This window comes from Atractosteus spatula, chromosome 7 (genome assembly GCF_055471065.1).
Source record: "Atractosteus spatula isolate fAtrSpa1 chromosome 7, fAtrSpa1.hap1, whole genome shotgun sequence".
In the NCBI taxonomy this organism is placed as follows: domain Eukaryota; kingdom Metazoa; phylum Chordata; class Actinopteri; order Semionotiformes; family Lepisosteidae; genus Atractosteus; species Atractosteus spatula.
In genome coordinates, this window is record NC_142712.1 from 20,311,920 (window position 1) to 20,325,506 (window position 13,587).

The 13,587-nt window shown below is 38.7% G+C and overlaps 1 protein-coding gene across 1 annotated transcript in view; it reads right to left on the reverse strand.

Moving 5' to 3' along the window:
• Positions 1-3,984: 3,984 nt before the first annotated feature.
• ltn1 (listerin E3 ubiquitin protein ligase 1) overlaps positions 3,985-13,587 on the reverse strand; it is a 31,968-nt gene continuing 22,365 nt past the window's right edge. The window contains exons 25-30 of the mRNA XM_088921853.1: positions 12,821-13,007; positions 11,055-11,226; positions 10,306-10,526; positions 8,904-9,098; positions 7,516-7,683; positions 3,985-5,597 (exon numbers count right to left, since the gene is read on the reverse strand). Of these exons, the coding sequence (XP_088777979.1) occupies positions 5,535-5,597; positions 7,516-7,683; positions 8,904-9,098; positions 10,306-10,526; positions 11,055-11,226; positions 12,821-13,007 (1,006 nt within the window). The 3' untranslated portion in view covers positions 3,985-5,534. The remainder of the gene's footprint in view (positions 5,598-7,515; positions 7,684-8,903; positions 9,099-10,305; positions 10,527-11,054; positions 11,227-12,820; positions 13,008-13,587) is intronic.

Consider the following 13,587-nt stretch of genomic DNA (forward strand, 5'->3'; position numbering starts at 1 on the left):
TGCACTAATGTGTTGATAAAGAATCAATGTGCAGTAAATAACAATTCGAAACAATATGAATTGAAATAACATAAGAATGGTGAAAGACACCTACCTGGAGTAATGAAGATCATCTGGTTGCTATGGGCATGATTGAACATAGTCTGTTTATTTTGCCAATAGAAACCAGGAGTGTTCTGAAAGACAGTAGGTCATCACACCAGCCTATGGAAGTCACATCCATGTAATCCATCTAAATAATCATTCTCAGACTGCAGTGACTATAGCATGTGAAATTCCAGGAAGAAGTAAGACAACACCAGACTAGAACTAGAGCTCAAAATGTACATTAAAACGATCTGTATGCTCAAAGGTGGTTCAATAGTAACATGATGCCAATTGAGAATTTCTGTCTTTTGAGTTAGAGGGTAACTGATTATTGCAGTTTTTGCCTTGATAAGACTGAAAGAAGACCACAGGTATCACTACATTGTGATGAGCATTATGCTAAAGTTCCAATGGTAGTGTGAGCATATGGGGAGGAATCGCATTTCAGAGCACCTTTGATATAGAATGAGGGCCTCATTACTGTACACTGATAAAAGTCCTTGGACCAACAAGTTTTTTTTTTGTTCAACCTTCAAGACAGACAATGCAATAATTAAGCAGAGCAGTAATTAAAATCAACACCACTGGAACAGTGGTTAATTTGCCAGGAAAAGGACGCAAGCTCATCTTGTCCCCACGCACAGTGAGAAGGATGGTGAGGGTGGCAAAGAAACATCCAAAGGGTTTAGTTAAAGAAATACAAGGATTGGTGGCATCGTGGGGTCATCCTGTTTCAAAAACGATTATTAGACAACATCTCCATGCCAACAAGCTATTTGGAAGGGTTGCCAGAAGAAAGCCCCTGCTGTTGCGAAGGGACAAATTGAAGTGCCTAGAATTTGCCAAACGCTATTGACACTTTGAGTGGGAGCAGGTGCTGTGGTCAGATGAGAACAAAATTGAACTTTTTAGCCACAGTCACCACAGGTATGTGGGGCGTAAGAAGAGGGAGGCATATACCAAAAAGAGCATCACACCTACTGTAAGATATTGTGGGGGATCTTTGATGCTCTGGGGCTGCTTTGCTCTGCTAGTGGTCCTGGGGCCCTTGTTAAGATCGATGGCATCATGAATTTTCAAAAGTACCAGGATGTTTTGGCCAAAAACCTAGTTGCCTCTGCCAGGAGGCTGTGTGGATCTTTCAACATGACAATATTCCAAAACATGCTTCAAAATCAACAAAGAAATGGTTGACAGAAAAGAAAATCAGCATTTTGCTTGTTTATCCCATTTAATCATTAATTCGGGATAATTAATTCCCTAGGTTGGAAATATATTTCAGTGCTTAATGAACTCTATTTGTTTTAGACTTCTTTTTTTCATCATATTTAGCAAGAGGTGCCAGTCCACTGTAGATTTTGAGATGACTCCTAGTACTTTCATGTAGAAAAACTATAATTTTCCAAACTTGTTAACAGAGACTGCTCATTTTATTTCAGAAAAAGACAAATCACAGGGAAGAAAAGTGATAATTCTGCCCTTATTTAATTAAGAAAGGAAAAACAAACGAATAACTAATGCACATTTCAATATTTTTCTTTTATGACTTTGGTAACTATGTTACAGTCAAGTTATCTTATTTAGGGTTATAATTTATCTTACACACCAGATGTACTCAAAATCTCAAGAACGCTGCAGAGGGAATTGCCTAGTGATGCACTGGGAAAACACCTTCAAACAACTGGTTCATCTGGGCAGGGTTTTCACCCACTGCTGGGGGTATCACACCAAATTCCTACATCACTACAGTGCTGTCCAAAGCATAAGAGAACCCAGATTCTCCCTGCATTGCAAGATCTTTGCCAAAGCACCTTGTAGAGAAAAACTCACTTTGATATTTTTGGATCATTTCTTAAGAACTAGAACTAAAATAAATCAAAACCTGAAAACATCCAAGTACATCAGAATGGCTACAAATGAGAGGGGGCTGTTACACCTGTCATTGCATAACTTAGAGGGGCTTAAATGTAGTATCCTAAGCCGAAGCCAGAGTACTTGGAGAAAACCCACTACAACGCAGGAAGACTATGCAGAATTCATTCAGAAAGGTGTCTGAATGACCCAAGACTCATGGGCTATGAGGAAGCTACAGCAGCCACGTCACCATGGCGCCTAAACTGGATTGCAGCCTAACATGTGACTAAAGCTTCTCTGAATCAAACGATGGACTGTGGCACTGAGAGCACCAAATCCTCATCACTAGGCTACCAGGGCACTAAAATATAAGTAATAGCATTTTTCCAACAGAGTGGAGGAGCATACATATACCCTGTAGATCAGTAATATGCCACAGAGGGAAGGAATAGTTCCCTCTTTTATCAATTTTGTCAGAAACATGGGAAATACTTTAAATCAGCCTGAAAAATAAAGGCATTTCCTATTTAGAGGATTAATGTGTGGCTTTGCAACAGTGCAAACTCTTTGCAACAGTGTTCCATAATTGGTTAAAGGGACAACTGAACCAGTAACAACATATCTTTAGTGATTTATTGATCAGTGACTTCTACTGACTTTTCTTCTTGTTGTAGTTCTCTCTGCAGACAAGCACAAGTTGTGTAAGTTACCAAATGTGTAGCTGTATAACTGAACTGTAAATTCTGTTTTAATACAGAATCCACAGTAAATACCCAAAAGTGTATGAATCATCTAGGTTATAAAGCTGTAAGAAAAAATGGAATATAAACACATTAAATATTTAAAACACTCAGACAACTAGAGGATACAATTGTTCTGCATCTAAAATGGTTGGACACATTATGTAAGGGAGCAATAATTTACCTCAGACTCATTACATTTTTCTTGCAACTGGTTATTACTTTTCCTAGTCACATACAAAGTACTTTTAATGGCTACACAGCCTGTACAATACTTCTAAAGCAGTATAACAAAAAGATTTTAACAACAAAGTTTGAATTTTTTTGGCTGATGACCTCTTGGTACAACAGGCATTCAAGGCGGCATTCACCAATTTGACCTTGTATTCTGTGTTATAGTAAACGACACCATCACCCTTCCCCTTTAGGCATTAAGCATTGAACTCATTTCAGTCTAGGGTTCAGGAAACTGGCAGGAACACAATAGATTACTTAATTCTAGTGTCACTCACAGATGTGACTTTTACCTTAAACCACTGGAGTTTTTAGAACTTTAGAGTTTATCCGTGACTGAACACTTTTAGCAAAATAAGCATTGTCAGATTTAAATCTGGCAATCAAAACATAGGCTGTTTTGAAAGCTGCTTAGTCTTCATGGTGGAATCTTTGAGGGATCTTATAGAGACAGCTGTATTCTGAAATCATTTAAACCAATAATATTGCACAAAGAGGCTATCAACTAATTGTGAGACTTGTTCAAATAAAATTATGCACCTGAGACAATTTAGGTTTGCCAGAGCAAAATGGGGGAATATTTATCCAATCCACATACTTTAGTTTTTGACTTTCTTTGCAGTTTTATGCTGTCATACATGAATGTCTTTGGTCTTGTTTTAAAATGTTCAATTTAATTAAATATGTATACACCACTTTAAAATTTGAATATTTTTACCAATAGTTGAATAAGGCATTCCACTAGATAATCTTTTCAGCTGAATGAAAATGTACACAGAGTATTGTAAATGGAAATACAGTTGTTAATAATTAAAACATTAAAAAGGTGTATTACTGTCCCAAAAGATTTGTCAGAAGCAGATCATTTCCCAACCTGTTTTGTGTTTTCTTGTAAGGCAAAAGGAGGTGTTAATTCAGCACAATGATAAGGTTCTGAGAAGAATATATGTGGAAAGTAAAATACTCGAAAAACATTATCCTATCCATGAGCATAAAGTATGCAATACATACTATATTCTTAACAGAGGGAAAAACAGAATGACACCCACTTAGATAAAACCAGCGTTCATTCAGTTCCATTGTTTATTCATAGTAATACTTTCCAAGGCAAGGAAAAAAAACAGTAAGATAAAACGTATTGATCTTTAAAAAGTACAATCAAATTTGTAGCCTCCAAATCACCTTTTCACTCTGAATGTTCAGTGGTAGTATTAAATATTTACAGTTCAAACAATATCTTGGCCTTGCATGATTTGATCAAGAGCAGTTTTCATCTTGACAACACTGTCTTCTAAAAAGGCCTTGCTCGAGACTTCAATACATCAAGTATTCTTCGTGCATTACCTACTGTACCTCTGCACCTAAAAAAACCCTCTTGGCGTTATCTTGCAGATTCTTTCAGGATCCTCAAGAGCTGCTCTGCAAAATCAGATAAGAGGTGCAATTTTCTGATCTCCTGTACAGAGATCTTTTGTTTAAAAAATCTCAAACTTTGTTTTTTATTATGTGCCAGGAACATCCACCACAAACAGGAGTGCCAAGGGGAAAGGTATCAAGGATGCAGGTGACCTGAAATCAGAAATGCATCAAGCCATTTACTTCTTACTCAGGCTGTGAGCCAAGAGAACCTGCAAGAAGAGAGCTAGGGCTCAGGCTCTTTCCAGTAAAACTGCAAGCTCACAGCTGTCTGGCAAGATACAGTGTTCACTGTCACAGTTGAGGATGTCCTAGTCATTTCCCTCTCATCCTTCCCCAGCCGCACACAGCCTACAGCGTACCAACATTTAAGAACTTCCATTTAAGGAAGGAATTATGGTTAATGTGCCACTAACATCTAAACTCCGTGGCCCAACCTATAATCCCATTTTTATGGCATTGAGGCACTCCAACATGTTCAAGTTTGATGTCTATGTATTGTAACTGATAAACAGCTTGGTTACACTACAAAGGGACTCAAATTTCAGTTGTAAAAATCACTCCTGCTGACAACGTTCAAACCACACGTCACAAGTACAATCTTTCAGATTTCATCAGCTTGGAAAAGTTCACTGATTATTTTCATTAGGAAAACATGCATGTGTGTACTTCTGTGGGCGTGTGTTATGTTGGAAAAATTGTTTGTAAACATTTAATTTTCTGACAATTATTGTCTTGAAAGCTATGAAGCTGCATAAAGCATACCAATTCCAATTCTCAGAAAAAAAACAAAGTTCCTTTCAATTTTGATCACATTTGTACTGTTTAATCATCCAGATCATCATGCTCAGGAAATGAACACTGTTGGAAATTCTCGCTGGTTTATGCAGCTTGCACTTTTCACTAGCCAGATGTGACAAATAATGAAGGAGGCATGTACATTTTTTTAGTCTTAAACGATTGATTCTTCCTGTAGATTTTATGGCTCAACTCATCTCTTAAGGCAAAACTCTGGCATAATTCAGTCCAATCTTTTCCAGTGAAGCACTGCTTCTTAGTTTGTGATAAGTCATACCTTCTAAACTCCTAAGTTACACAGTCCTTGTGTTACAACAGATACACTGGTTTACTTAATTAATTATTTACAAATATACAAATGCAGACAGCAGAAAGCTCTTCTTGGTTTTCTTCAAGATGCATACATTAGAAGAAGGTTTCTCTGCACAGGGGGCATGTCGATTTGTTACTTGAAGTGAACCACTTGTACTGCAAGGCAAAAGAAAAGCTTTATTAATGATTATTTTTTTACACAGAGTAGATATTCTGATTCTGTTTGCTTAAATAGGTCTGACAGGTGATACAACCTCTACTTTAACCAGAGTGATGATACTGTAAACAAAATCTACCTGTGGTGCTGGATAAGTAGCTAGACCTACCCAATCAATAAATTCAATAAAACCTGTTACTTGGACTTCATAGCAGCTGACTCTTGCACGTCTGCTTAAAAATAACAAAAACAATAGTATATATTTTTTAGAATTCTAATACTCTAACTTTTATCAATCAAATTTGTCATCAAAACTATCTCTGTATTTCTATCCTATCACTTGAGTGAAATAATCACATCTATTTCAACTTTAGAAACTTAGCACTATGATGCTTTTCAGAGGTCTTAAACACCAGTGGCCAATGAAGGTAATATTCCCCTTCAGTTATGTAAAGACAAGATAGTCCTTATCATTCACACTGCACTATGATAATGAGTACCTAACTGATGTAGAAAAGCAAGCCAGACTAGACTTGACTATACTTCACCTGCATAACTAATGGTATCAGAACATGTCCACAGCTGACAAGCAAGATGGTACTGAATATATTTTACAAACTTTCCTTTGACAGCTATTTTCATTGCTTCTGACCCTGTATACGTGTACTGGTGACAACCAATATAATTTGACCAGTTTCAGAACGCACTTGATAGGCAATTAATGAAAATGTTCAAAACTGATCAATACAAGTATGTTATACTTTACAAGTAAATTGTTTTCAGGGTCACTGCCTGGCAAAAAAGTATATTATTTTGAGCAAAAGCATTCTGACATATGCTTACTACACTACTAACTACAGTACAAATCAAATGGTAGTTAATTTTCCATTTTAAAAAATGTACTTAGAATCCAGCATAGTACTTTTTGGAGACTGTGAAAAAGTATTTAGAAAATGTTATTTGAAAAGTGAAGCCTCAATGAATGTATACTGCAAAGTCCTAATTGGATCTGACGAAGTGGGGATATCTGGAATTAGAGACCTGTGTGTGTTGCGGCACCTGGTGACAGAGTTCAGGGCTCTGCCATTGAGTTTGAACATGGAGCATCTTTGTCTCTGTGTTTGCCCCTGTGTTTAGCTTAGCTGGTTCTCTGGCACCTGCCTCATCTCCCAACTGTGTCGGCTTTGACCCTGGCTTTTAACTTGGACTGGACCTTGACTTAACTCCTGGATGGTGCGGTGGCTCTGTGGCTAAGGATCTATGCCTGTGGCTGGAAGGTTGCCGGTTCGTATCCAGCAGCCGGCAGAGGAATCCTACTACGTTGGGCCCCTGAGTAAAGGCCCTTAACCCAACTGCTCCAGGGGCGCAGTATAAATGGCTGACCCTGCGCTCTGACCCCAAGCTTCTCTCCCTGTCTGTGTGCCTCATGGAGAGCAAGTTGGGGTATGCGAAAAGACAAATTCCTAATACAAGAAATTGTACAGTATATGGCCATTAAAGTGATCTTATCTTAAATCCCCTAGTGCTTCGTTACAGTGTCTCCCTGGTAACAACCTTTGCTAATTTGGGATTTTGACCCTAAACTGTTTGCCTGCATCACACTCTGGTACCCCAGATAGCCACAGCACCTGCCTGCATGCGTGGCTACTTGGCTCTCCAGTCTGCAAACAGCCTGCTCCTCATTCCGAGAGAGTGCATTCCCCGCTCCCTTTGGATTCAGTAACATGTAGCTCTTTTCATTCAGCAGGTGGGGCTCTCTGACTCTCCTGGATTCCGCTCCAAGTCAAACCCCGGTTGTGCAACATTACAATGCCATGACGACACACAGTAAATACAAAAAATGGAATAGCTCAATCTTTTAGTACCATATGGTTTCTAATGATCTAAGAAGGTGATTGTTAGAACAGCATTTCTTACCAGACATGCAGAATGGAATTTCTTCTTGCAAGTCCTGCAGGCCTTCTTTGGAAGAGAATAATTGGAGCCATGGATAACGGAAAAGCAGATCATGCAGTCTTCCACTCCTTCAAAGCGCTTGTCGACATTGTTCTTCCAGAGTGCGAGGCCTTCCATGATGCTGCCGTTCTGAAGTCCACAGAGAAAACAACACAGCAGGTTATCTATAGCCAGCAGCAATATCACCCTGCAACTCACAATTGACAACACACTGAAGTTTAGCAGGTGTGAGCCTGGTCAGTACCTGGATGGGAGACGACCTGGGAAAAACGAAGGCTGCTCCTGGAAGAGGTGTTAGTGGGGCCAGGAGGGGGCGCTCACCCTGAGTGATCTGTGTGGGCCCTAATGCCCCAGTATAGTGATGGGGACACTCTACTGTAAAAAGGCACTGCCCTTTGGATGAAACGTAAAACCAAGATCCTGACTCTGCGGTCATTAAAAATCCCAGGGTGGTTCTCGAAAAGACTAGGGGTGTTACCCTAACATCCTAGCCAAATTTTCCATTGGCCTTCACCAATCATGGCCTCCTAATAATCCCCATCTATGAATTAGCTTAATCTCTCTGTTCTCCTCCCACTGGTAGCTGATATGTGGTGAGTGTACTGGAGCACTTTGGCTGCTGTTGCATCATCCAGGTGGGGCTGCACACCAGTGGTGGTGAAGGGGGTCCCCATTACCTGTAATGTGCTTTGAGTGGAGTTTCCAGAAAAGTGCTATATAAGTGTAAATAATTATTATTATTTATTATCTTGGCTCTCAAAGGCCCCTCTGGCATTAACATCACGTAGGGGAAGTTCTTATGAAGCATTACATGCTTGGTAAATTCAGCTTTTTTTCTCCTTTTTCTTTTTTAGTCAAGTCAACCTGATTTTCAATTACTGTTCTCACTCTTTCTGCAGTTTGTATTATACCATATCCCTAACATGATCCAGGAAAGTGTGAACTTTACTGAGGCAAGTGATAGCCAGTTCCATACTCCTGGATTCATGAGCTTGGCATGATCGATTAGGCTATAAAGACTAAAATGGGAACAAAAGTCCCATTTCCCATTAAAATTGCAAGACAAAAAATCTATATATTTTTTATAGACAATAGGAAAGCATGGAATACTAGAATTGGTTATTTTTAAATGGTCTCAAAAAACTGAAAAGATAAAATGCTATACAAAATATATAATAACTCAAGCATTATTACATCCATTTTCTTATCCAATACAGGGAGCTGGAGCCTAACCTGATGGGTGCAAGGCAGCCTGGACCAAGCCTAATCCTACATTCTTTACTCCATTCTTAACCCCATCTAACCAGAATTACTGAATTGCCTGTTGCCTCCCACTAGACTTAGTGTACCTGATGGGTGAGGTAAGTACTGAGCTGGAGCATCCAGTTGCGCCACTGTTGAACAGCAACCCCGACTCTCCTCCCGCTTTCCACCGATATAGAGCCCAGCGGATAGTTGGGCGGCAACTGGATCACCAGCTCGATGAAAATGTCATCCACTGAGTAGGTCGCGATCACTTCTCGAGTGGCAGAGCGTGCCTTTACCTGATACAGAGAAAACAAAGGTACACACCCATACCAGAATGCTTTTTGACAGGGTTCTGTTTTCTTCAAGTACTTTTGATTCCAAATTTTCTTCAAACCTGCTGCATTAGCACCTATATTCAATTATTATATTTACGGCTCAGATCATTTATTGAATGATTTATTTAATCTTGAGGAATTTTTGCCACTAAATGTGTCTCATTGAGTGAAGATCAGCACAGTTTGTAAGTGATAACTTATGTATTATGATGTTTTTCACATTCCCATTTTAACTGTGCAGTTTAAAATGAGTTATTTGGAATGCATAATTTTCAGACTGCATTCACATATTGAAAATTAAAGCATAAGAAATGCTTTAATTAAATACAAATAAATACACAAATAACCTGTTTGCAAACAGTGTCTCTTAAAATAAACAGAATAAACAGGATGGTTTCTAGGTCTTTAAAAAGTGTTCAGAGGAACAGGGGTGTCTGACTGACCTGAAGAATCTGTCATGTCTCCACATAATCTGCTGTGAATTGGGTCTTTATTAATACTAATACTTTGTATAGCTCTTTTTTAAACCTAAGGATCTAAAAGTATTTCAAGTACAGATGGGGTCCCATTTCATCTGCCACTGAAGTGATCAAACTTGATAGACCACAGCCATCACACCACACCTAGACAGTTTACTGCAAACCCACTGCACAACAGATTAGATAAAGAACTGAGAAACTAGCTTCACTAGTTTAATTAAGAGGAAACTTTAGGGATGAAAGATTAAGCAATTAAACCTACATTAATAATCTTCTGAATTGCTACAATTTCTCTGCTTTGTTCCATAAAATCATTTAAAAATTTAAGCTAACTACTTCAAATTACAGAAAACACAAAAAATTACAATTAGTGAAACTCTGCCAGAAACTCGTGTAAGGCAAACAAAGAGGGTTATAACACAGAAGTGCAATTAATGAGCATTAAAAAATAATTTGTCTTTAATTAACTGCCTGAGCCTTAGTAATAAGGGAATGTTGATTAAGTGATATGTTAAATGATTATTCACCACCTCTTGTTTTTATTGAACGTTCATTCTTCCTAGTAATTGGCAGCTGAGATGTTTCAGTAATTCACATGTCCCCAGCAGTTAATTCTGCGACTGTTTGGCACATACAGTTTAGAAGGCAAAATAAAACTGAAAAGTAACCTTTCTATTACCAAAACTTACTGTCATGCTCTCAAATGTTTGCGTGCTTGTGTGCACGGATGTAATCTCCTGGGAGGACAGCACGCTGCTCACATATTTGCTGGTAAATTTATCGACGGTGTTGAAGACGCGCTTCTCCTGACCGTTCCACCAAAGCCGGACCATTGCTGGCAGGTCTTTCAATGTGCTGTAGTAGACGGAGCACGCCAGGTGGGGAATCTCCCACTTCAAGCCATCTGATTCTGGAAGCAAGGCATGACGTTACTGCAACCGGACGTCTATTAACCCAGTGTACTGAGAGGGCTTTAATACTTCAACCACGAACTCCAATCAAAAGTTTCCATTTTTCATTTTTCACATTAAAGCTTGCGCACAAAATTGTAATTGTTTCGTCTGACCTCTACGCCCATGTGGATTAGCGAACCATTCTCGCCACAATGGTCCCGAAATTACCCAAGTGAACAACGACAAACAACGTCTCCAAAACTGAGGACTCCTGGAGGCTCTTTCCACGGCGAAGCAAAATGAACTGCTAAATGGGTAAATGTGCTCTTCTATCACTAGGTTCCTGAGACGCCTAGCCAGAGACAGGAGACACTCAGATTAGATGAGGATTCACTTGCCAGCATCACTGCATGCTTTTCTGAAAGTATTCAGACTATTTTGGCTTTATCATGGGAGATTCCTAAACTGACACTTTTTTTTAATCAGATGAACCACTCAGGAATGCCCTGAACTAGATCTGCCACTACTGCGATTGTCAAACTTACCTCTAACAGACAGAAGGAGGCTCTCTGTGAAAAAGGTCCTGCTGTCCTTGGTCCCTGGCTCTACCGCCTGGCTTGGATACACTGGGTTCTCCGGCATCAAGCGGAACAGATGGAAGAGCAGCTTGTTCAGAGATTTGCTTTTCCGCAAATAGAGGGAATACTGCACCCTCAACTGAAGAGAGCAGAAGAGCACGGTCAGCTTAAAAGATAAAACCTTGTAGTCTAGTTGTACAGAGGATTTATGAAGAATTTTAAATGTCTTTAGGTTTTCAGATTTTGTCACAAAATGTTGCATGCTATTTCACATGGATAATTAAGTTTTAAAAGCATTTTCCTGACTCAAAGAGACTGTTTATGACTCAAATAATTATAATTACAGTTGACAGATGAACATTAAAGTTGCCAATAGATACCATGGATTTGGAGCTGGACAGTAATCAAGTGCAGAAATTAGAGTGAACAGATTTAAACAAATTTAAATAAAAGTTACCACCCTTCGGAAAACTGTCACCAGCACAAAAGCTCAGCTGCACAATACATGAAAGACTGGTAGGAAGCCAGTGAAAGTTCCAAGCAAATTTAGCACAAGATCTTTAGTTTGTTAAACAGAAGACTGGAATTCTTATTTACAATGCATTTCATTTAACTTAATGTTCAAAGACTCTATGTAAGGGTTACACCACTGCAACATCTTGTTTGTTTAAAAGTGTCATTCCACAATCTTGACATGTTCTTGTTCCTGCAGAGCCACACTAAAGGACATAATTGGAATCTTGATACATGGGATATATTTCAAGACAATTTATGAAGGTAGACACACTTTTAGAACTCTAGTTGATTTACTGATAGACCTGTCAGGCATCTCGTGAAATAAAACAAGAACTGTTGCTCTTCAAAGAATCTCTATAAAAACAGCTCACAAAAAAGCCAACTGCTCAAAATAAAGAATGCCACACCATATATAAAATGTTCTGTGCAAATAAATACCATAATGGGCAGGAACGAGCTTCTGGTAGACAATTAATAAACAGCCAGTGCCCTAGGAGTGATCATATGCACCATAAGTACACCATGGTTGATGGTATGACTTCCAAAAGGTTAGGGCAAGTTTTTCTTACACATTTACAAGAACACAATTCTGATTTGCCTTAACATTTTTAGTGGTATCTGTTATTCATTTATACATTTTATACAGTGCTAATATCTATGCAGATATACTGTAGTTGGGGTGCATTCACCTGATCAAAAGTCCCACTGGCACTGTTTTCCAGAATGTTGCCTTTGCAAAATTATCACTATAAAAGGTTTCTGGCTTATGATTTTATAAACACATCAAAAACACAACATTCTTAATTTTATATCATCATTAAATCAACAAAATCAACAATTATGAATGGTGAGCTAATACACATTGAGAAGATTATATAGATTTTAATGGTGGATTTTAAGTCTAAGACTTTCATATTTTGTTTTTATACTCAATATTATTTATAGTTTGGAGAGCTTTGAGAAGCCACTTAAAAAGGCATTATTATTATTAATAATAAATATTCATGCTTGTGTAAATTGATTTGATAAACAACATTGTCATCATGCAGTGCAGGAAAACACTTTCTAAAGGGATAAAATGACTAAAATGATTTTTTTTTTCCTTTAATCTTTCTTATGTAACATGTTGAAAGAGACAAGTCATCAGTTTTGACTAAAATGTAAAATTCCTGCCTATGTTTGACTCTTTATTGAAAAAAAAAGTGTTGAAAGCTTACATGAGAGGAAGAAGCTTTGAAGAAAGTCAGAACCAACTTCCAGGTCAGCAGATACCCCAATATGCAACAATACTCGTCACTTAAGCTCTGGACAACTGCAAATTCTCCGACCTGGACACCCCCAAGAATGTTATCTAGCAGTTCTTCAGTCGCAGCAAACACTGACATTAGAGCAGCAGGTGGTGACCTACATTTATGAAACAAAGATTAAAAGCATAATGATACATGACATATCAAAGTATGGTAATAAAAACAGCCTCATTAACTAAGAATTCTAGAAGCCTTTCAATGTATACTACATGAGAACATATATTCAAAACCACTCTAAAATATCTAATACCGAGGTGGTCAGCTCTGGTCCTATAGGGCTGGTGTGTATGCAGGTTATTAAGAGTGAAACCATCAAGCCAATAATGAGCTGAACTTGTTAAGAGGTTAGTTGGAATGAAAACCTGCAGACAAACAGGCCTGCAGGACCAGGATTCGATATGCCTAGTGTACTCATCCATCAACTAACTAATTCAGGGTCGCCGGGGAGCTGGAGCCTATCCTGGCAAGCAAAAGGGCGCAAGAAAGGCAAACACTCTGGACAGGACACCAGTCTATTGCAGGGCACACATAGACACACTCACACCAGAGCCTATTTTCCTAGAAGCCAATTAACCTACCACCATGTCTTTGGACTGTGGCAGGAAACCAAGCACCTGAAGGAAAAACACCCACATGAACACAGGGAGAACAAAAAAACTCCATACAGATAGCACCCC